Genomic DNA, 22,802 nt, shown 5'->3' on the forward strand with positions numbered 1-22,802 from the left:
CTGTCAAGACCTCAGAAAACCTCTGAATTCCGAACCAGGAGTCCACACAGCCTGTTCTCCAGCTCCTGTCAAACAACTGCCACGAGAGAGTCTCCAAGAAGTGCTCAAGGGTATCTCAAAGGACTTGTGCCTCTCTGTTAAAGCTCTGGAAAGAGTGGAGCTCGAGTTCATTGCCTCAGCTCCCCACAGAAATGCCTTCCTACAAGTGTGATTTAACACCATACCTGTGGCTTTCAGTGGGAGCTGATTGAAGAAACAAGTATACAAAAAAGTTTCTGTGTGTTCCATGAAACTAATACTGACAGCACTGTTTACTGCACCACTCTCCTAAAATGGTAAAACTCAGTTTTTAGTACTTACAAAAAGTGCCCCTTTCTTGTGAACTGGTATACTTTCCTTTACTAAGAAATAAATATTTGATACTTCCAAGTTCTCCTTTTGCTTTGGCTGCCAGGAAGCTCAGAACCAGGGTCTGTGCTGACTTACAAAAACTAATCTTTTTTTTTTTTGAGACGGAGTCTCCCTCTGTCGCCCAGGCTGGAGTGCAGTGGCCGGATCTCAGCTCACTGCAAGCTCTGCCTCCCGGGTTTACGCCATTCTCCTGCCTCAGCCTCCCGAGTAGCTGGGACTACAGGCGCCCACCACCTCGCCCAGCTAGTTTTTTGTATTTTTAGTAGAGAGGGGGTTTCACCGTGTTAGCCAGGATGGTCTCGATCTCCTGACCTCGTGATCCACCCATCTCAGCCTCCCAAAGTGCTGGGATTACAGGCTTGAGCCACCGCGCCCAGCCAAACTAATCTTTTTTAATATTAGGCTAGGCAAAATAAGCCAGACATAGCAAATACTGCATAATCTAACTTGTATAAGGAATCTTAAAAAAATCAAACTCAGAAGCAGAGAGTAGAATGGTGGTTACTAGAGCTGGGGGGTTGAGAGAAATGGGGAGATGTTGGTCAAAGGGTACACTTTCCATCAGGATAGTTACTATTGCTAATAATTCTACAGTTGAGCCCCCAGAACATGTGGGTAAGAGGCAACAACCTTCACACTCCCACCATGCAGTAGAAAATCCACGTATAACTGACTCCCAAAAAACTGAACTGTTATAGCCTAGTGTTGACCAGAGGCCTTACCTATAGTACAAACATTCGATTAAAAACACATTGACATCCATGTTGTATGTTATATACTGTATTCTTACAATAAAGTAAGCTACAGGAAAAAAAATGTTATTAAGAAAATCATAAGGAAGAGAAACTATATTTGCTATTCATGAAGTGCAAGTGGATCATCATGAAGGTCTTCATCCTGGTTGTCTTCACACTGAGTAGGCTGAGGAGGAAGAGAAGGAGGAGGAGGACAGCTACTGCTGTCTCAGGGGTGGCAGAGGCAGAAGAGGTAGAAGAGGAGGAAGAGGAGGCAGGAGAGGCAGGCACACTCGGTATAACTTTTATGAAAAAAAAAATCTGCTTGTAAGTGAACCTGCACAGTTCAAACCTGTGATGTTCAAGGGTCGGTTGTATATTGTTTATTTGAAATTTGCTAAGACAGCAGATCTTAGGGTCATCACATACATACACATACAAACAATGACAACTGTGTGAGGTGATGGATGTGTTAATTAACTTGATTGTGGTAATCATGTCACAGTGTACACGTCTATCAAATCATCGCGTTGCATAACTGAAATATATATAATTTAAAATTTTAAATTATACCTCAATAAAGCTGGGGGAATTACATTAAAGTTTCTTAAAAACTAACCTCTTTTAATGTTGTTTTCTTAACAATTGTCTCACCGCCACTATGACACTGCTCTGGATCTTCTAACTTTAATTTAAAACTCTGGCCCAGGCACAGTGGCTCACACCTGGAATCCCATATTTTGGGAAGCGAAGCAGGGAGGATCACTGAAGGCCAGGAATTTGAGAGCAGTCCTGGCGACTTGACAAGACCCTATCTCTATTAAAAAAAAAAAAAAAAATTAAACAACAAAAAGCTTCTGAAGGAAGGGGGTGTGGTGGCTCACATTGGTAATCCTGGCACTTTGGAAGGCCAAGGTCAGATGACTTCTTGAGACCAGGAGTTCGAGACCAGCCTGGTCAACATAGCAAGACCCTGCAAAAGAATGTAAAAATTAGCCAGGCATGGTGGCATGCACCTGTAGTCCCAGCTACTCAGAGGAGGCTTAGGTGGGAGGATCCCTTGAGCCCAGGAGTTTGAGGCTGCAGTGAACTATGATAGCACCACTGCATGCCAGCCTGGGTAACAGAGTGAGACCCGGTCTCTAAAACAAAATAACAACAACAAAAAAAAACTGTTATACACGAGCCTTTTAATATATCCACCTCAAATGCTTTTTGGAAAGAGGCAGGAAAGTACAAATAAACATGTATTTATGAAACAATCTCTATACTTGGATCTCACTTTCTCCAGGGAAGGAACATAAAGGCTGTGTGGCTATGTAAGAAAAAGTGTTTTTGATAAAATGCCAAGTGGGGAAATAAAAAAGCAGAGCGAAATTTTATATACACTATGATTACTGCTATCAGAATAATGCAGGCATGAAGATTAAAAATAAAAATAGGTTTCTAAAAATGTAAATTGTTGTGTTTAGGAGAAAGGGTCTAAGATGGTCATTTTTCTCCCCTAACTTGTTGATCTTCTCAAATGGAAACAGAGGCCCATGTGGGTGAAGCAAGTAAGGCGGGCAGAGGCTAGAAATGCAGCGTTCCCCTGGGTGTTCTGATGCATCTCACAGGTCGCCGCATGGGGCACGGGGCGCGAGGCGCAGGGCGCAGGGGCACGGGGGCGGGCTATAGGCCCCATGTGGTCCTGAGGGACCAGCCCCCAGTGAGTGGTGCCATGGATTTCACACGGTCTTGGATAAAATGGCTTGTACACTCAAGTCACAACTGTTTGAGATTCTTGCAATACCCCTGACATGTTCTGATCACTCCCTCACAACTGAGCACTTGGGAAGGGGCACAGAAGGAGGGGCCAGAGGCCATGACCCTGGCCTCAGATGCCTAGGACTTGGTGGGCAAACTAGTTGCTCCTCATCCCTCCAGCACCAGATCAGAAGCCACTCCCCACAGGAAGCATTCCTCATCCACCTCCAGAAACTACCCCCACGCCCGACCAACAGGCATTCACACCCACCCAGCCTGTACTTCTCCTTCACAAGGCACCCTGAAAGCTTGCCCTCTGCACCCATCTACCCCCTGGACCACAAGCCCTGGCCCGGTACAGCTGTGGCTGGTGTGCAGCCCACATCAGCTGAGTGGCCAGCAGAGAGAATGGCTCACCCTCTGTACATGGCCAAGGTTTAGCCAACTAGGCTAGCAGCTTCCCCGAGTCAGGATCCCCAGTGACGGCAGAATGACTAGCAGCTGCCTTTATTGCCCCGCATCTTTTATGACAAGACCCCACATCCAGGGCACGAGCGCCTGGGTGATCTGAGGAGGTGGTAGAGGCAGGGTTCACTGCTCAAATTCCTGCCTAGCCTTGGCGAGCAAGCGGGAGAGGCAGGGCTGACTCACCAGCTCACAGGTGGAGTGAGCTCATTCCCTTCCAGGGCATCCTTGGAACTGGAAACCCACGGCAGTGATGGTTCCCATGGCAACGGGCCAGCACCTCCTCCACAGCCGCCTTCCCAGGAGCACCATTTGCCTGTGCCCACGGGTCACCTACCCACCCTCCCCAGCCCAAATCTCAGAACTCAGAGTAAGGAGAGGCCTTGAAGGCCAGGCAATGCGGAGCCCTCCTCCCTCCACACCCCAGCCCTGCCTGCTTCCAACCTGAGACTACTTCAACACATTTAAGACCATGAAACTCTCGCCCAACCATGCATCCCTTCTTTGGAAGGCTGTCAGAAATTCTATTCTGAGCTAGATTCCATCTCCACACAACTCTCACCAAGTCCTACTTCTCCCTATTGGGTCAACCCAATACATCCCCTCTTTCAAATGACAGCCTGGAGCCTGCTCTAAGCAGCCCAGGTCAATCAAATAGTCCCGATACGGTTTCCACCCTTCTGCACCCGCTGTGTGGGTTTTTCTGCATGGGATTATATTGGTCTATAATCTTCTCAATGTATGGAGTCTAATTCAGACAGCCATGCACTGAGCAGGTCTCAGGACAAGCCTGGTGCCTCCTACTGCCTTGAAGATGCCCAGAGCTTATCCCTCACTGACTCACCAGTCCTCACTGTTGCCCACCCCCAAATATCTTTCACTCCAGCTGCATCCAGCCAACTCCTCACTCGTCTCCTGCCCTTCCCTCCTCAGAACTTTGCATTCCCTTTTTCTTGCCTTTGGTCACAGTCTTTGCAGGCCCACCTCCCCTTGACCCTGCCCCCACACCAGCTTGGCCTGACTCACATATTCCAGATTTGATTTTTAGCTCACATGATCACCTCCTCCAGGAAGTCCTACCTGTCTCCTCCAGGACGGGCTGGAGCCTTCCTTGGAACTCCGTTCCTATACCCGATGTGATATCTTTGTATATGACAAGGAAATTGCCCGTCCCTGGGTCTCTCACCCACGGGCCTCCTTAGAGACAGAGACCATGCATCTGCCCCTTATCTGGAAAGAATGTCTGCTTTGTGTTTGTTAAGTCTGGGTGGCAAGAAGGTAGATATTCACTTTTATTATTCTCAATGCTTTTTCTTATGTTTGAAATGTCAACTTTAAAAAAAGATGATCCACAGTAAACATGAGTTGAGTAGATGAACTGGGGCTGGCTGCAGTGCCTCCGCCCCAATGTGTGTTTGAGAATCTCACATATCCAGCTGAATTCACCCTTCAGAAACTTTCCTCCCACTTGGGGCTGGAACCCAACACCACCTGGCCAGTTATCCAGAGCAGTTAGTTCAAACCCTCAGGGGAGCACCTGCGACTTGCCTAGTATGGCAGCACCACAAAGATGAGATTTTATTCATACTATGTAGCATTTCTTCTCCGCGTCCTTTCTCACTTGAGAAGTTCCTTGCAGTTCACACTAGCACACTAATCTCAGTGCCAATAAAATAGCCCAGATTGTTAAATATTACAGGCAATTCTGTTGTTAATTGCTGAAGCTGAGTAATGGGTACACAGGAAATCACTACACTATTCTCTCTACTCCTGTGTGTGAATTTTCCATAATAAGTTTTTAAAAATTCATTCGTTTCAATGAGAACACTTGGACACAGGAAGGGGAACATCACACACCGGGGCCTGTCGTGGGGGGAGGTGGGGAGAGGGATAGCATTAGGAGATATACGTAATGTAAATGACGAGTTAATGGGTGCAGCACACCAACATGACACATGCATACGTATGTAACAAACCTGCACGTTGTGCACATGTACCCTAGAACTTAAAGTATAATAAAAAAGAAAAAAAAAATCATTCATTTATTCATGCAACTAACCTGCATCATGGATAAAGAGAGAAATAAGAATCACCTCCCCATGAATTCGTAATTTTATTAAATTCTAAATTGCTTGCTACCTTATCCCACCCCAGGAATTAAACATCTATTGGCATTTGTAACATAAAGGTTATGCTGACCTACCAAAGATGAACAGCAAATAAGGGGCTCCAGCACTGCCTCTCCTGGACTGTGGGGAGCAGGGAGCCTTTCCAACCCTGCCTATTGCATCTACACTTGAAGGCTCCCATGCACAGGGGCATCATCGAAACGCAGCAAGGAGCTGCAGGAAGCCAACAGCATCCCTCCAACTTAAAGGCAACTTTCCCTCAAGAAACAGGATTCAGGTACCCTCCATTCTACCATTACGACTTTTCCGTAAAGCCTCCACCTGACCCTGAGCCACCCCCACCTCCACTGCGCAATACAGCGCTGGGACTTCAGTCTCCATGACCAGAGACGGGCCACTTCCCTGGTGCACAGGAATGCACGGGTCAGGAGAGAAGTGTATGGGGCCCGGGAGGGTGGAGACTCAGCTCCATCTCTCATGAGGAGCCTCCCTTCTCCAGTCAGGGCTGACAGCTGGTGCTCACCACCAGAAGGAATGACCCAGCAGAGAGGAAGCAACTAGGACAGTGGTTAGCAGTGTGTGCTCTGGCCAGGCAGCCCTGAAATCAAAGCCCAGCTGCCCCACTAAAAGCTGTGAGTTGGGAGAAAATATTTAATCTCTCTAAGCCTCAGTTCCTTCTGTAAAGTGGGACTAAAAAGTCACAGTACCTTTTCCTCATAGGGCGACTATGATGATTCCTTGGTATAATGCACGTAATGGACTTAGCACAGTGCTGGACATGCGGTCATAAGTACTGGCTGTTAATACCAAGTTCACCACAGCCAACAGGCTGCCTCTGTCCTGCAGGCTCATTTCTCCATTCCCTCAACTGCAAACGCAGGAGCCAGTCTCAGGAACATCAGAGTGTAAGGGCCTGCATGTGGATCACTACCTCCAGCTTGGCAGGGTACAGCTGCCTGCATGTGTGAAATTCATCTGAAATTGACCACCCACACACTAGCCAGAACCCCAGCAGATTCATCTGCCTTCAGAATACAGAGGCCCGCCCCATGTGCATCTATCTGCAGGTGTTCTGGAGCCCACCTGCAAGGATGACTTCAGAAGATGGCTTACGTATACCCAGAATAAAGAATCCTTACCAAATATAACCCCACAAGGAATGAACTCATGGCAGAGTGTCCTTGGACAAATCAGATCACCACTATGGACCTCGTCCCTTTATCTGAGGGAGAAGAGGGGTAGGTGACAGTGCAGGTCCCTTTTGGCTTGGGCATTCTATTGATTTCTCAAACTGCCGCACAGGAGAGAAGGGCCAGAGCTAGGCTCTGGAAATAAACAAGTGAAAGACAAGGCCACCTATTGACACCAGTCCCTTGGGCAGATTCCAGGCTGAAAGCCTTGCTCCCTGGCCCCAGCCAGTGTTTCAGACCCACTGAGCCCAGAGGCAAGCAGCCTCCTCACACCAGGCCTGTGGGTCAGCCAAGCCTACACAAAGGACCAATTATGATCAGTCCACCTTGCAGGTCTCCTGAGCCACCTCCAGCATCCCCACCCCCAGACACACCTGGAGCACCCAGGCTAGAAGGCAGAGCTAAGGTACCCTTCACCAACACCAAACAAGGGAGAGTGCCTCCCTGACTCTCACTTCCCCCAGGCACCTAGCCTCCCAATCAGGGCCACACCCTAAGCAGGTATTTCCAGAGACAGAGAGAATTCAGAGCCCAGGACACAAAGAGCACTAGCTTCTGGGTCTATAAAGGAAGCACATTCACCTGGCCCCACTTGCACCCTCCCTAGAGGGTGAGAACAAATTCCTCAAAGCTGAGGACACAGAGGGCTCCTAAAGAAGCTGTGTTCACAGCATAGCCAACTTCAGGGCCAGGCTACGAAGGCCAGGAGTCAACTGCAAGGTCACCTTTAGAAGTACCTGACCCGGATAAGTATGGTGGCTCATGCCTGTAATCCCAGTACTTTGGGAAGTGGAGGCAGGAGATTGTTTAAGCCCAGAAGTTCGAGACCAGCCTGGGTCACACAGCAAGACCCTGTCCCTACAAAAAAATAAAATTATCCGGGCATGATGACACACTCCTGTGGGCCCAGCTACTTGGGAGACTGAGGTGGGAGACTCACTTGAGTCCAGGAGGTAGAGGCTGCAGTGAGCTAAGATCATGCCACTGCACTCCAGCCTGGGTGACAGAGCGAGACCTTTCTCAAAAAATAAAAACATAACTAATTTTGTTTTTAAAAAAAGAAGTGCTTGACTCTGCTGAGTGTCCCCCAAGAGGGCAGAAACACAGAATGTTGGCATCACCCCAGACCCTAGAGATCATCTGCATGTGATAATCCAAGTACAGCCTTAAGAACAGAGCCTCACCACCATCCTACCATCCAATTTCTCGGTTTATAGGTGGTTTCGGGTGTGACTTATCCAGCATCACAAAGTGGCCACAGGCAGCACTAGGACAAGACCTCAGGTCTCCTGAGGTCCTGGTACCTAACACATGACCACTCTTTCTGTTCCTGGGGGACAAGATAGGTTTCTGCCAAGCAGCTCTCTGGCCTAATAAATCAAAGAAGACAGTCTTTTCACACCTATCCCCACTCCCAAATGCTACTCCCAAAGTTTCAACAGAAAGGGAGCAGGAGGCAGGTGAAAGTTTTGCTAAATCCCACATCCTGGGAAGCTGGAGGCCCCACAGTTATCTAGATCCACACCCCTTGGGATACTGTGGCTAAAGGCAGTGGACTGCTGACGTCCAACACTCCAGAGAGAACCCTCAGTGGAGGGACTGGAAGGAGAAGGAAAACCAAGACCCATGTTTTACTTCCTTTAAGGTCCACAAACCCACACAAAAGGACCAGAAATTCCCTGTGATTTTCTGAGGCAGGTCCCAGCCAAATGCAATAACCCCACCCTCCGGAGAGGAAGGGGCAGGGTACAGAGGGACATGTCAGTATGGCCAGCCCCTTGGAATCTGATGGGCAGCTAGCCAAAGATAAAAACGCAGCTGGGCTGGCTGGTAGGGAGCTGGGAGGTCTGTACCAGCTCCAACCAGCCTGTCATTGGAGGCACCAGCTCAGAGAGGGGTGCTGAGCAGCATGGCAGGGGCTGAGGTCATCCTAGGCTGTGACCCCATCCCAATGACAAGGCCAGCTTCCCTGGCCCCTGGCCTCCTTCTGATTCCAGGACACACCTCTGAGTCCCGAGGAGCCAACTGGGCCTCCACCCTGGCCCCAGGAATCAACCTTATCTCTGGGGTGGTCCTTGGTGACTCGGACCACCAGCTCCCAGACCCTCAGCATCTGTCAGTTGTCTCCTGAAGGACTACAGCTGCCACACTCCTGTCCAAAGGCCCTCACCACCACCGTTCATCAACACTGGATACTCGATGAATACCTAGTAAGTGCAAGCTTGATTCTTGCTTACCTGCTCTTTGAGGGGCTAGGATGAGCTGATCAGGGAGCTCCTGAGAGTCAGTTACTAGGGGGACCCCAGGAGACTCCATAAATCCACCTTTGATCATCGAAGGAGCCTCAGATCGGTCACAGATCACTGACATCCCCAGAGAATCCTCTAAATGTCTTTAGAGAGGAGTTTCACAACAGTGCCCCAAGAAAGTGTGATGAAGGCAGGCAGGCTGCCATACATCTGTCCTTTCTGACTCTCCTAGCTCAGGCACTAACTGGGCAAGGCAATGGCTGAGTGGCCGAGAGCCAGAAGATAAGAAGACAAGAGCAGGGAAATCAGGCAAGGACAAGGGCCACTCAACCGGGACCCCACTTACTGTCCTTGGAGCCTAGGAACGGGCCTGGCAGAGTGGGGCTCATCGTGGCTCCCCACATCTGGCCTCTTCCAAAACTCTACATGCAGCCCAAGCCTCGTATCCAGAGCACAGTCTCTTGTCTTGCAGAGCACAACCAGCTTCCAAATGGTGCAAGAGGCTGCTGTGAGCCATAAAATATAAATTCATTTAGAAGCATTCCCAAATTCACTATAGCTTTTTGTCATGACATATTTGCTTTATCAAGAAGTAATAAAAGCACAACTATTACCCTGGGAGGTGAAAAAAATGGCAACGTGGCATAGGTCCCTAAGAACTTGAATCTCAAGCCCAGGAAAAGAGGGCAGCAGGCAAGGGACCAGGGACCCATAGGTACGGACACCAGATGCCACACACATGCGTAGGTGGGAAGAGAGTAAGACGCTGAGACTGACATCTCCTGCCCTCCCTCATCAAACATCAGCAAGTCTTTGAACTCTGGCGGGGTGCAGGGCGGCAGGTGTAACATACAAACGCCACCGCAGAGGCAGGAAGCTGGGTTCAGTCCCACCTGCCACCTACAAGGAGCTGTATAACTTTGGCAAGTGCTTTGGAACTCAGCAGTCTCAGCCACAAAACAGGGATGGCAGAGCTCCCACCAGGTCTACCTTTACAGTTCCCCGGCAAAGGAGAGGTGGGAGCGAAAGGAGCAGTGAACAAAGTGATGCATTGGGTATGACCCCATCTACACAAAGTTTTAAAACAGGCACAAAGATACAGACAGCTACATAGGCAAGAAGTGTATAGGAAATGCATAGGAACAAAACACCAAGCTTGGAACAGCGGTTAACTCCGGTAAGGGAAAGGAGAATGCTGGGGCCGCAACTCTACGAGGTACTCTTTCCTGAAAATGAAAATCTGAAGCCAACATGGTCTTTGTGAACTGGCTTCAAGATCAGAAAATCTAGAAATACTTGCTGTAACCACCTGAACCTTTCAGGTCTTTCCAAATACCCTCAAATGTCCTTTACCTCCCACTAAGCCATCCATATGGGTATTGTGAGGATTACATTAATATCTGAAAGCACTTAGAAATGTGCCTGGCCCAAAGCACAGTCCCAGGGCTGGCTGATGCTGGGGGCGGGTCAGGGGGATACACGGATGCTCAGCTCCATATTCCCGGAACAGTCCCTGGGCTAGCAAGATGTGCCTATGCTAAGCTTGCTTCCAAACCAGTGGCTTCTGGGGAAAAGGCGTCAGGTACAGGTCCCCCAGCCAGGCACCTTTGGGTGCTACTGTGGCCTCTTTGCCCGTGCCAAGGAGCCTCAATGAGGGGGTGGCACATGGGCCCACTATATAACTGAGACCCCAATGTGGTGTTCCTTTAAAAACAACTACATACAATGAACCTCTAAATATAAGAAAAGAAAGAGAGGAAAAAGAGAAAAAGAAAGCTACAAAGCAAAGCTTCATTTGGAGCTAAAGTTGGGAAAATATGCAGATTTCTAGTAAGAGGCCTCAGGGTTTCATGCATGCAAAGACACCTCCATGCAGCCCCAGCCACCAGTATCCGAAATGAAGGACAGGAAACCAGGGGTCTGGCCCCATTTCCCTGCCTCCAGGAAAACACAATTCATAAGCCACCTCCTGCATCTCCCAGTTCCCAGGGCCGAGTCTGGAAAAGCACTTTGGGTTCCTGGAAAGAAAGGCCCTTACAAAATATCGGGAACTGACTGGAAAGCGCCATTATCTATTATCTGGAGGATGTCTGCGGTGTTTAAAAAGGAGCCACTCCTCTGCCAAGGTCAAGGACGTGGCCAAAAACAACAGAGGGGCTTCTTGGAGCCAGAGAGACACATGCAGCCAAACGCTGACAGACACCCCATGCTCACAGACCCGACAGACACAAGTGTCAAGACAGAGGGCTTCGGTGGAGGCTGCCCTCCTTTTCCTCGACCAAGCCCTCATATTGGGGCTGTCGAGACTTGACTCAGAAGAATTAAAAGCTCCTCTTCTCTATCCCCAAACCACAGGCTGTTACGCATTGGACATCTCCACATCAGACATAAGGAGAAAAGATAGAGTCTGATTTTAACAACCCCCTCCCGCCCACATGCAAGGCTTGGTGCCTCTTCCAGCCCGGAAAGCCAAGTTCCATTAGGGGACTGGCCTAAAGGAGCCCACCCACCTTGAAGTTGCCTCCCCTCCTGTCATTTCACCTACAGATGATTTGAAAATAGAGCTCAGATGCTGTCTCACTCCCATCAATTATAATCAGCTTTGCAGATGGCTTTTAAAAAATAAATCTTCAGGCCCATAAAAATGCTCCCCTACAAGCCCTGGCCTGGCCTCAAATCACAGGCCTTGTGACCACGCTCCCAACCAGCTCCACCATCACCCACCACCAAGACACAGGAGAAACAAGGTAACGGGGAGGAGCCTCCCTTCCCCCAGCCAGCTGCTCTTCCACCTCGAGGTGAACATTTGGGGCCTCTGATTTAGGCCTGGAAAGTTCAAAGCTGGGGGTCAGGAAATGGCACTGCCCCCACTTGGTGCTGTTCTCTGACCCGGCACAAAAACTCCCCAGCCCTGCAGTGCCAAAAGCCAACCTAAGTCCCCCACTCCCTCATCAATTTTCTAAATCGTCTCAAGGCTTAAACAAGAACCTGAAACGTTACGGGTTTCACGTGCACAGACTTTTAAAATCAAAATAAACCTGAGCCTCAGCTGCCTGGTTCAAAGCCTGTTTGGTTCCCGTGGTGACCACAAAGGAAGAGACTCTCTAAAGGGAAGGACAGACAGAACAGGTGAAACTGAAGGAACCAAAACAAGAGAGAAGGGGAGGGTGGTGCTGAATCTTAAAGCAGGGGAAGCTAGCTCCCAAAAGCTGGGGTCAGCACCAGAAGCGGCCACCAGGAACGCGGGATTGGGGAGGCCTCCAAGTTCAGGGGACTTTTGTCTATTCCTGACAGTTACTGCTTCAACTGAAAAACACAGAGAAATACAACTTGCATCCTTCACTACCTTCAAAACCAAGAAAAGTACCTTCACTGAGGCCTATGTCCATCCCCTTAAACCTCACAGACCCTCCTGTCAAAGACCTGGATTGAAAACCAACTCTACTTCCAGGCTACAGAAAGCCAGGTAAAGTCGCTTAACCTTTCTGAGCCTTACTTTCCCTGCATGTAAAATGGGGATAAGACCTCACAAGTTTGCTCACCATGATTACTGGAGAGAAAGCCACACATGGAAGCATAAATGTCAAAAATGTGCCACAATGAGTTGTCCTCTTATTTCAATTCTATATAAGCCTTGCCTCCCAATTCAAACATAAACTCCTAATAGCAAAGAGTGTGTCTGTACTTCTGGTTAAGAGCCGAGTTCTAAGGTCAATCTGCCTAATATTGGGCAAGTTACTTAACCTCTCTGGGCTTCTATTTCCCTGTCTGTACCAAGAAAACTAACAGTCCCTTCCCCAAAGAGTTGTTTGACAGGTGGAGGTAATCCAAACCATTCAGCCTTTAATCAGTGTGAACTATTAAGCTTTGTGCTTATTTGGAAAACCAAGACACTGTTAATAAATACTGGCTGGCTGGTTGGTTGATATAAAACAGGTAACACACCTTTCCAGCCTTCCCTCATCTTCTGTTCCCTCCCCAGGAGGTGGTCAGTGTTTACATTTACCTCCGAGTACCTTGGGCTTGTGAAATGCTTTGAACCAAAATGAATGGTTCCCTTTAAGGGTGAAGGGTACCAGCACCATCATTTCCAGGCCTCTCTAACTGTGTGGCCGTGAGCATGTTGTTCTCTATCTCGAAGCTCAGGATCTCCATCTATGAAGTGTCATCATCCCATATATCTTACAAGGCTGTTGTCAACGTTAAATGCAGCCACTGACATTCGCATCTGACATACACTCCATGTGCAAGAAGGGTTTCCCTAGGTCCCCCAGCCCTGACCTGTGGGTGACAGGCCTAGGGAAGACTCCACTCCCTCTTAATGGAGAACAGATCCCCACCCCTGCTGTAGCCAAGGACCAAGGAGGCAGTTTCCAGGGGAACAGCATCCTCTGCAATGTACGCCCGATTTCCATCCTCAGCTGCCTTTTATTCTCCTCCCACCTCTGTAGTGGGCCAGGTCACCTTTCCCCACGATTGCTAGGCAACCTCCAAGAGTGGTGCAGCTGCCTCCTTTGGGGGGCAGCCTGACCCTGCCCTCCCCTTCCCCTGCCTACAACCCTAAGGAAAGCTGCCTCACGTGGACTCCACCCTGCCAGCCCTGGGGAGAGCACATGGAGAGAAGCAATCCCAGGCCAACAGGGTTTACAGACAGAGATTGGGAAGGAATTTTCCCCTTGGACTGAGACTTGGAAACTGAAGGCCACCCTCTCCCCATCCCACCCAGTCTTCTGTTTGCCTGTGCGTATCTATGATCTATTCTGGTCAGTTTCCAAGGAAAGAGCCACATCCTTCATCCCGCTTTCTACAAAAGCTCCCGCCCTTGTCTTCCTCTTCCAGGCTCCTCTCACTCATCATGAACCTGGACCCCAGCTCTAAACACTGGGCATGACAGAGAAGGGGACACACAAATGAGGGAAGAGGGACAAGGATGGCAGAAGCCATCAGAAATCCTGTGAATGCTTGTTTACCTCTGGGAGGTGGGATGACAAGCAATTGTCATTTTCTTCTTTATATTAGTTAAAAATTTCTTAGGTTTTTAAAAATTCCATGGCATAAAAGTCACCATTTTAAAACGTACAATCCAGTGGTTTCAGGTATATTTGTGAGGCTGTTAAACCACCACTACTATCCAATTCCAGAACATTTCCATCACCAGGGTTTTGTTTGTATACGTGTGTCTTGGGCTAAGTATTCTACCCACGCAAGCATTTGTTGTATAAGCAGCAGAGCAAAGTTGAGAAGAAGTGCAAATGCTGGAGCCCGACTGCCTGGCTTCAGATCCCAGCTCCACCACTTGCTGGCTGTGTGGGCCTGGAGGAGTTCTGCAGCTTCTCCCAGCCAGCTCTCTCATCTGCAAAATGGGATAACAGGAGGATCCACCTCACAGGGTTAGATGTGCTCATGCATGTAGAGTCCTTAGAACAGTTGCTGATAATTACCATGTGCTCAAAAAGGGGAGCCACTAGAATTATTACAAGAAAAGGAATTTTGTTAACTTCATGGCAGAATGGTGCATGCAGAAGGGGCCAGCTGGGGTCATGAATGTTGCCACACACAGCTTTGGGGCCTGCCCATCACTAGACCAGACTCACCATGCCCAGATAACCAGACTCACCCGCCAGATAACCCTCTGGGACGACATGAAAGGAGGGAAAGCAAGAAAGGCAGGGAAGGGAGAGCCTGAGCCACCCTCTCCATGCGTTTCCCCCCATCTGCTGAGAAGGATGGATTCCTGGGAGCCTGGACTTGATGCCCAGCCTGGGGATAGGTGGGAAACAGGTATGGTTTGGCTGTGTTCCCACCCAAACCTCATCTTCAATTGTAGCTCCCATAATCCCCACGTGTCACGGGAGGGACCCAGTGGGAGGTAATTGAATCACGGGGGTGGTTACCCACATGCTGTTCTCATGATAGTGAGTTCTCACAAGATATAATGGTTTTATAAGGGGCTTTTCCCCACCTTCGCTCTGCACTTCTCCATCCTGCAGCCATGTGAAGAAGGACATGTTTGCTTCCCCTTCCACCATGATTTTAAATTTCCTGAGGCCTCCACAGCCATGCTGAACTGTGAGTCAATGAAACCTCTTTGCTTTATAAATTACCCAGTCTTGGGTATGTCTTTATTAGAAGCGTGAGAATGGATGAATACAGAAACCTTGGTCATGCATAAAGAAGGAAGAAGGAGGGGTTCCAGGGTGGCTCTGAGCCCTGGTTTACTATGTCTCCTGTCCCCACCACTCCTAAGGCTCCTTGCCTCAGTCAGAGCCAGGTTTGGCCAAACAGTACTTAGGAGGCCACTTGCACTGGCACCTCGGGAGATGGAGCCAGAACCCTGGGCTAAACTGAATCATGAGTGCAGTGGGGGCTGACCCATCTGCCAGAACTAAGGAAGCAGGCTCAGCGGGTTTCCTCTGCCCCGGCCTCTCTGCCGTGACCTCTCCGGGGAGGTGCAGACTAGAACTGCCCAAACCAACTCAGTTGGTGGGTTCCAGGACCCCACCAGTGTACATGGTGAGTAACTCAGCTCAATCCACAGGCCCCTCTTGCAGAGACATGGCCTACCAACACCTCTCTGTGTACTCTAAAGAGGGCATAAAAGCAGGGCCAGTGGAGAAGGTGCGCTTTGGCTCCATACCAAGTCCAGGAAAACCATAGGTGGGTTACACATGGAGGCAGCTCAGGTGGGATTAACTGGCTGGGATGATCCCAACAATATCTGTACAGAGGTGTGGCCTTGAGAATCTGGTCTGTGACCTGTCCAGATGGCCTGGCCACCTCTCGCAGAAAGGTGAGAGGTCAGCTCTGGGAGGGGCAAAACAAATGGAAAAGAACAATGAAGCTAGGCATAGTGGCTCACGCCTATAATCCCAGCACTTTGGGAGGCTGAGGCAGGAGGATCACTTGAGGCCAAGAGTTCAAGATCAGCCTGGGCAACATAGCGAAACCCCCATCTCTATGAAACACAAATTTAAAACTATAATAGAAGAATGATAAGGGAGAGTAATAGGAGGGGGTGTTCCCCAGCAGGATAGTCACTGTTGCTTTGCTCTGCCCTTTCAGGCATCTCCCCTCTCCCCACCTCTGTTCTACATCACACACACATGCACACACACGCACGCACACATACATGCAGCTGAAATGCCAGAGAAAAGTAAGGCTCCCAGCAGAACCGCCTTCCTTTGAGATGCAGCTCCTATTCCACAAGCTTCTGCCAATGGCCATTATTGGCAGAGCCTGTTGCAATTCCGCATCTTTCTGGTTCTCTGTCTACCTAAACCATCATTTCCACACTCCACACAGCAAGCAGAGCATTTGATACCTAACAGGGGTTTAATGAACATCTACTGATTGCCTCCATGAGGAGGAACCATCCATATTCTCACCCTATTAAGGGCTGGGCTCTTTCCCAGAGACCCGCGGTAGCACATCTGTGACTAGGCCACATCTCAGGCTCCGGCTGCCCCACCCTGGCTCCAGGCCCCCAGGTCTTGTGTGACAAGTCTTTGAGCCAGACTGATGGTTTACGGCCCCAGCCAGGTGCCCAGCCCCAGGCCTTCCTCGAGCAGATGAAAAGGGGTGTCCAAGTCCAACACAGCCTGCAGAGCCTGCAGCACCTCCCCAGGAAGTCAGACTGAAGGGAGGGAGGTTCCTCCTCTTCCTCTTGAGAAGGTGGTAGCCATGCATCTTACAGGAGCTGCTAGCCTCATTCTCCTCCAAACCAAACTCCAGTGTCCGGCGACTTCAGCAGCCCCTTAGAGTACCACCATTTCTCAAAACTGGAAAATCTGGTTCTCAGGGCTCACCAGGCCTCCTCACACCTGCCTGTCTTACCGCAGCCTGGGTGGCAGCCAGAAGCAGCCCCCACCTGCCTGGTCTGAGGCCAGCTGGCCTCTGCAGCCCTATTCCCCAGTCCACCTCTCCTCAGGCTTTGTCAATCACTTCGCCAACCAATGGGGCAAGGTTTGGAGAAGGAGACACATCAGATGCTCAGATAAAGCAGGGCTGGGTTCACTGCTGGGAGGGATGGGTGGGGCCCAAAGAATGCCTCAGCCCGGGCCGGGGCGATGGCTCATGCCTGTAATCCCAGCACTTTGGGAGTCCGAGGCTGGCAGATCATGAGGTCAGGAGATCAAGACCAGCCTGGCCAACATGGAGAAACCCCATCTCTACTAAAAATACAAAAATTAGCCAGGTGTAGTAGTGCCTGCCTGTAATCCCAGCTACTAGGGAGGCTGAGGCCGGGGAATTGCTTGAACCTGGGAGATGGAGGTAGCAATAAGCCGAGATCACGCCACTGCACTCCAGCCTGGGTGACAAAGCGAGACTCCATCTTAAAAAAAGGAATGCCTCAGCCTGAAGATATCCAGAGTTAAATCACTTACAGGGAATTCCTACTGTGTGGCCATTTTCCCTATATAAGCTGACATGGTGGGGTTGTTTGTTTGTTTTTTAAGTACTTTAACATCTACCCTTCATCCCCATACCCAGGGAGTACGGTAGGCAAGGAAGGCTACCTTATTCCACAGGTGAAGAGATTGAGCCATCACAGAGGTTAAGGTCAGACGTCAAGGACAACGCAACTCCCGTACACCCCTAAACAACCTTGGCTCCTGCAAAGATGGGTTTATATACCATGGCTTATCTCAAAGCCTATTGGGTAAAGACCATAGAAATTCTGGTTCCTCCAAATAACATTTACTGAGCACTCACTATACGCTAGGTGCTGTGCTAAATCCCTACATACATTGCTTCATTTAAACCTCCACACAACTCTATCAAGCAAGAACCATTATTATCCCCATTTCCCCATTGATATCATCAGGCACACAGCAGGTAAACTGACTTGCCAAGATCTCAACAGTCAACAGGGGGACCAAGATTTGGACTCATGGTGCACCCAGCACACATTTATCTGCAGAGTCTGGGACAGCCCCAGGATAGGTGGTTATCTGAACATAAAGCATTTCATTGCCTTCCCCGCCCCCAAGCCTGAAGTTGGGAGCCACGCATGATGCCATTTATTCCATTTTTCAGAGACAGTTCTAGATCAGGCCACCTACAGCAGGCCTGCCCCTGTGCTCAGCACTAGGAATTCAGCAGAGGACAGGACAGGCTGGGCCCCTGCCTCCACGGACACTGCACGGGGTGAAGCTGGAAGGAGTGCGGAACAGGGAGGGGCCTAAGAATGGAGAGGACAGCCAATCCTCTCCTCTTTCTGGTTTTATTTCTACAAGGCATCACTCTGATTTTGGATGTCCCATCTCTCCCCAGGTAAACTCTTTTACAGCAGATCCTCCCCTCTCTGTAGTCCTCCACCTTGACTGGTGGCCTTGGCTAGCTCCTGCAATGGCCTAGCTGTCCAGAAGGAAGTACAAACAACATGTCCCCTCTTCCTGTGACCTACCCTCACCTGTCTGCTGAATGGAGATGTGGGCCTTATTCACAACCACCTCTTTTCACCTGCCAACACTGCCTCTATGTTTCAACATCCATTAGCTCAACAAGTATTGATTAAGTTCCTACGTGTAAAAGGCCGCAGACTGGCACCTGTAGAAACACACATTAAACCAGAATCTTCAGGACTTGAGAAGGAAGAGAGAAAATAAAATTTAACAGCAGAAGCTACTATTTTACATATCTGGTCTCATCAAGCCAGCAAGGTGGGTATTAGCTCTTTTTTATAAGTAGGGAATTGGAGACTCGGAGAGGAACTTGCCCAAGGTCACAAGCCTGAAAATAATAGAGCCAGGAACCTACTCCAAGTTGATGCTGTCTCCAACTTGACCTACACTAGGTACACACACCTAAGAACATGAGCAAAATTACATAAGGGAGAAAACTGGGGGCCGCAGTCACCCTGAAAATAACAGCAGCTCCTAGGAAAAGCAACTTCAGAGCCCAGCCTCAAAGACCAGGAAGATTATGAAAGCTGGAAAAGGAGAGGAGTGCCTCTAATCCACGTGCTCTATCTGGAAGATAACTGCATTTTGTGTCTGGAGGCATGGCGACCAGCCCATGAACTCCGCACCGAAGCATTCTTTGAAAGAGGGACAAGCCTCGGCCAAGCCAGTGCAGCTCCTTGAGTCATGCCTCCTGCCTGCACAGACTTCTCCCTGCATCCACATCAGGCCATACTTTCACCAAGGAAGCATTTCTCAATGCGTCATTTAACCTGATTCCCCGGAAGAGTCCTGAGGGCTCCGTGGGCAGAAATGCATCCCATTTACAGAGGAGGAAACCTAATGAAAGTGCCACGAGAACGGGAGCTTGGTCTGTCTTGCTCAGTGCCCCATCCCTAATACCTGGAACTGTGTCTGGCCCAGAGTGAGTGCTCACAAAGTATTTGCTGAATGATCTAATAATAAAAGCTCAATGAAATGGAAAGACTTGCCCAAAGTCTCACAGATAGCCATGGCTGCACCAAAGCTAAAAAGAGGGTCTTCTGCCTTCTACCGGTGACCTTTGTATCCCTTTACACTGTGTCCTCCTCTTCCCTTCCTCACACTCACTCACTGCCTCCTCTGGAACCATCAGCCTCTGTCCACTTGTGGACTCTGGTCCCACACAAACCCCGCCTCCCAGTCAGTAGAAAGAGTGTCAAAAGCAACATGTTTACCTTAAGTCTTATCCCTCACCTGTAATACTACCTCCTTAATATCAACCTGCTAAGAACTAGGCAGGCCAGAAATTCTGCACACTGAGGCCCACGAAAGATAATCTAGAGAATTAACAGGAAACAAAAAAATGTGGATCTGAATCTTCAGAGTCAGGCCCAGAGCTCCTTCTGTGTGGCCCCTCCATCAACCCCGCCCAAAGCACGTGTCCGCTCTCCTGGTTCCGAGATGCTCTGGCTCTGGCTGCCAGGCCCAGCTTTCCTGCCTCCCTTGCCAAGGAGGGACAAGTGAGGGGAAGGTGCCGGTCCCAAACATGGCTGCACCCCAGTCCCACCAAACACCAGTCTGGACTTGGAGCTAGTTACTTCCCCTCTCTGGCCCTGGTTTCCTCATCCTTGTGCGTGCCTGGCACATATCAGCAAATGCCAGCTCTTGGCACTGCTGAGTTTGCCTCCAGGATAACCCAATTTCCCAGACCACCTCTTCCTAGCTGGCTGCCCAAAGGCCTGGGGCACACCCACTGCCACCCAGGTCAGAGCCCTGGGAATCTATATTCTTCTCCCCAACTGCGTTTAATATATTCATTCATTCAGAAATATTAAATACTATGTTCAGGCCAGTGCTCAGTGTCTGTCCCCCAGGAACTTGGTCTCACAGTCCTTTTCCTGGGCAGTTCCTGGGGCCTAGTTCCTGGGCAGCTCTGTTACTCCCGCCCCTCCCATGCACGAAGCAGGTGCTCCCTAAGCAGGGATTTCTCTTTGCTTCTAAACCCCAAGGAAGACCCCAGTCCACCATCCTAACCTCACTTCTAATTTAAAATCCATTCGCAAGAAGGCTTCACCCTGAAATTATTAAAGAGCCTTCTGCCTGGTGCCCCATAGGGATCTCCAAATTACCCACTCACTTTTCAGTTCCACCCACAGCACCCACGGTCCCAGGAAATTAGCCAAGTGAGTGGGGGACTGTCTGCAGCTCCCCCAGTCCTCAGCTCTTACTAGGAAGATGACAGGAAGAGGGGGAGTTTAAGCAACTGGCACATTACAAAGAAATCAGTTCGAAGTCAGGGGACCTTCCCATGTCCGATGTAGATGACCGATGTCGCTGTATAGGGCCCAGCCCTGCATATAGGCCTTGGGCACCGTGGCCTAGGTCGTCCTGCTTTGAGGAAGCCCATTGTGTGTGTTTTAGATTACCTCTGCCTGTCTGATGAAGTGAGTAAAAGGGCTCGGTTTCAGGGCCTAGGATTCCTGAGTGAGCTAATACAGGATGCCTTTGGCTGAAAAAAAAAAACTTCAGTCGGCTCTATAAACTACCCCCCTTTTAAGTTTAAAAAAGGGAATGAATGTTACCATTTTTGGACATGAGCGTTCTCCCAAGCCCAGCCCTAACCGCACTATCCAAAGGGACGCGCCATCCTGTCCCCCCCACCCCAAACCCCATTCCCAGATCAGCCGGGGGGGTGGGGTGGGGAGGGAGGGTATGAAACGGGGAGGGACCGGATGGAAGCGGGCAGCCGGGAGGAGGGGGAGGGAAAGGGGTATTCAGGGTACGTGGCCGCCTGGGGGCACGGGCTCACCGCGCAGGCAGGAAGCAGCGGCAGGGTTGAGGCGCCCTCCCCCCACCACTACGAGTGGTTTCTGACCTCTTCCTGCCACTGGCCACTGTGCCCGGGTCCCATCGCCAGCTCCGAGCCCAGCTTCCCAGGCGGGGCGCGCACCCGGCACACCGCGCCTGCCTGGGAAGCAGCTCCGTGGCTAAGTAGGGATCCCCAGTGACTGGCCCCAAATATCCCCTAAGACAGACCCTCGTTCTGGGGCCCCTCAACTCGAACCGAGCTGCCCACCTTTCCCGGGGGTCGGAGGGGCAGGACGTAGACGCAAGCCCATGTGGGTCTTACAGCTACCAACCCACTGAGTTAAGCAATAAAACGGTCTGCCGTCCTGACCCCGCCTCCACCAGGCCCGCGGGGGAGCCAGCGTACGCCCCCCAGTTTTCTCGGCCCCAGCCGCACTCCAGCTGGTCCTTCTCCAGGCAGATCCGGAGGCGGCCGCCGATCTCTCCGGTGGTCTCCCCTCGGCCTGGGGGGCCGCAGGGTCCCGGGCGGCCCGCCGCTCAGCTTGAACCCAGGGCGGCCCAGGAAGTGGCGCTGCCACCGCACGCCATATGGAGAGGTGGCCGGGGGCGGAAAAAAGGGAAAATCGATCCGGGGCAAGCAGCCCCGAGCCGGGGTCTCAGCCCCAGCCTGAGGAGCACCGCCCCCGCGCAAAGCCCACGCGGAGATGGTTGCAGCAGCCGCAGGGTGGCCTGGACCACGGACCCCCAAGGAGACCTGCCCGCCGGCGGCGCCACCTCCCCGCGATACGGCCCAGCGTTCGCGGGCTCCGGGGCAGGGGCGCTCCCGCTTCCGCCAGGCGCCTGTAACCCAACACCCCACCTCGCAGCTGCCGCGCCGCCCCCGCCCCCTCCCGTGCGCGCCCGGAACCGGTTCAGAGCCCGGATCCTAGAGCCTGGTGGGCAGAGCTGGTCGGGGCTGGGGGCTGCGGTGGGCGGGGGCAGCTGCTAACCTTTCTCTGCTGCTTCTCCCAGGCCGGGTCCAGGAGCAGGTCCCGGTCCCAGTCCTCTTCTGGCTGCATGTAATCGTTGGTTTGCTGAGAATCATAATGGTCCATGATGGTGCGCGCGTGCTAGGGGCTGGATTTCTTCCTCCACCTTCTCTCTGAGCAACGGCGGCTGCCCTGGCGTGGGGAGGGAGTAGGTCTGGGCTGGGCTGGCGGGGCCGGGCTCGCTCCCCTGCGCCCGGTTCCGCCGCGGCGCTGCTGGCGAAGGCTGCTACTGGCGGCGACAGCGGCGGCTGGGCTCGCGGACTGCCTGCCTCCGGGCGGGCGCTTGGACCTAATCTCCACGCACACTGAGCTAGGCGGACACACTTGCGCTGCGGGAGCCGAGGCGGGCGGGGGCGGGGGGAAGGGGCAGAGCCCTCCCGAGGCTCTCCATTGGCCAGGCCGAGTTGCCCAAACTTCCCCCCATCGCCTCTCATTGGGAATTCCTGGCATCCGTCAGCCAGGCTGCGGCGCATATAGGTGGACTGGGCGGCCCCCTCCCAGCGCGCACACCCCCGCCCACTCCCGCGGTGCCCGTTCCCCCGCGGTTCATGTGACGCCAGCTTAAGCTGAAAGGGACCGAAGCCGGGAGACGCCTCCCTGAGCTGGGGGACTGAGTGGCAGGGCGCTCGGGAGCCCCAGGAGCCGCCGGGATTGGACCC

General features: G+C 51.2%; 1 protein-coding gene across 6 annotated transcripts in view; it reads right to left on the reverse strand.

The window, feature by feature from the left end:
• Nucleotides 1-22,784, reverse strand: part of ACTN1 (actinin alpha 1) — a 107,333-nt gene extending 84,549 nt beyond the window's left edge. For 3 of the 6 annotated variants that reach the window (XM_025392540.1, XM_025392539.1, XM_025392538.1), the window contains exon 1: nt 22,105-22,514. In XM_025392540.1, the coding sequence (XP_025248325.1) occupies nt 22,105-22,209 (105 nt within the window). In that variant the 5' untranslated portion in view covers nt 22,210-22,514. Of the gene's footprint in view, nt 1-20,535; nt 20,727-22,104 lie in introns of those variants that run through there. The other 3 variants (XR_003120518.1, XM_025392537.1, XM_025392541.1) reach the window with 2 other exon arrangements.
• Between the last annotated feature and the right edge of the window lie 18 nt (nt 22,785-22,802).

This window comes from Theropithecus gelada, chromosome 7b (genome assembly GCF_003255815.1).
Source record: "Theropithecus gelada isolate Dixy chromosome 7b, Tgel_1.0, whole genome shotgun sequence".
Lineage (NCBI taxonomy): Eukaryota > Metazoa > Chordata > Mammalia > Primates > Cercopithecidae > Theropithecus > Theropithecus gelada.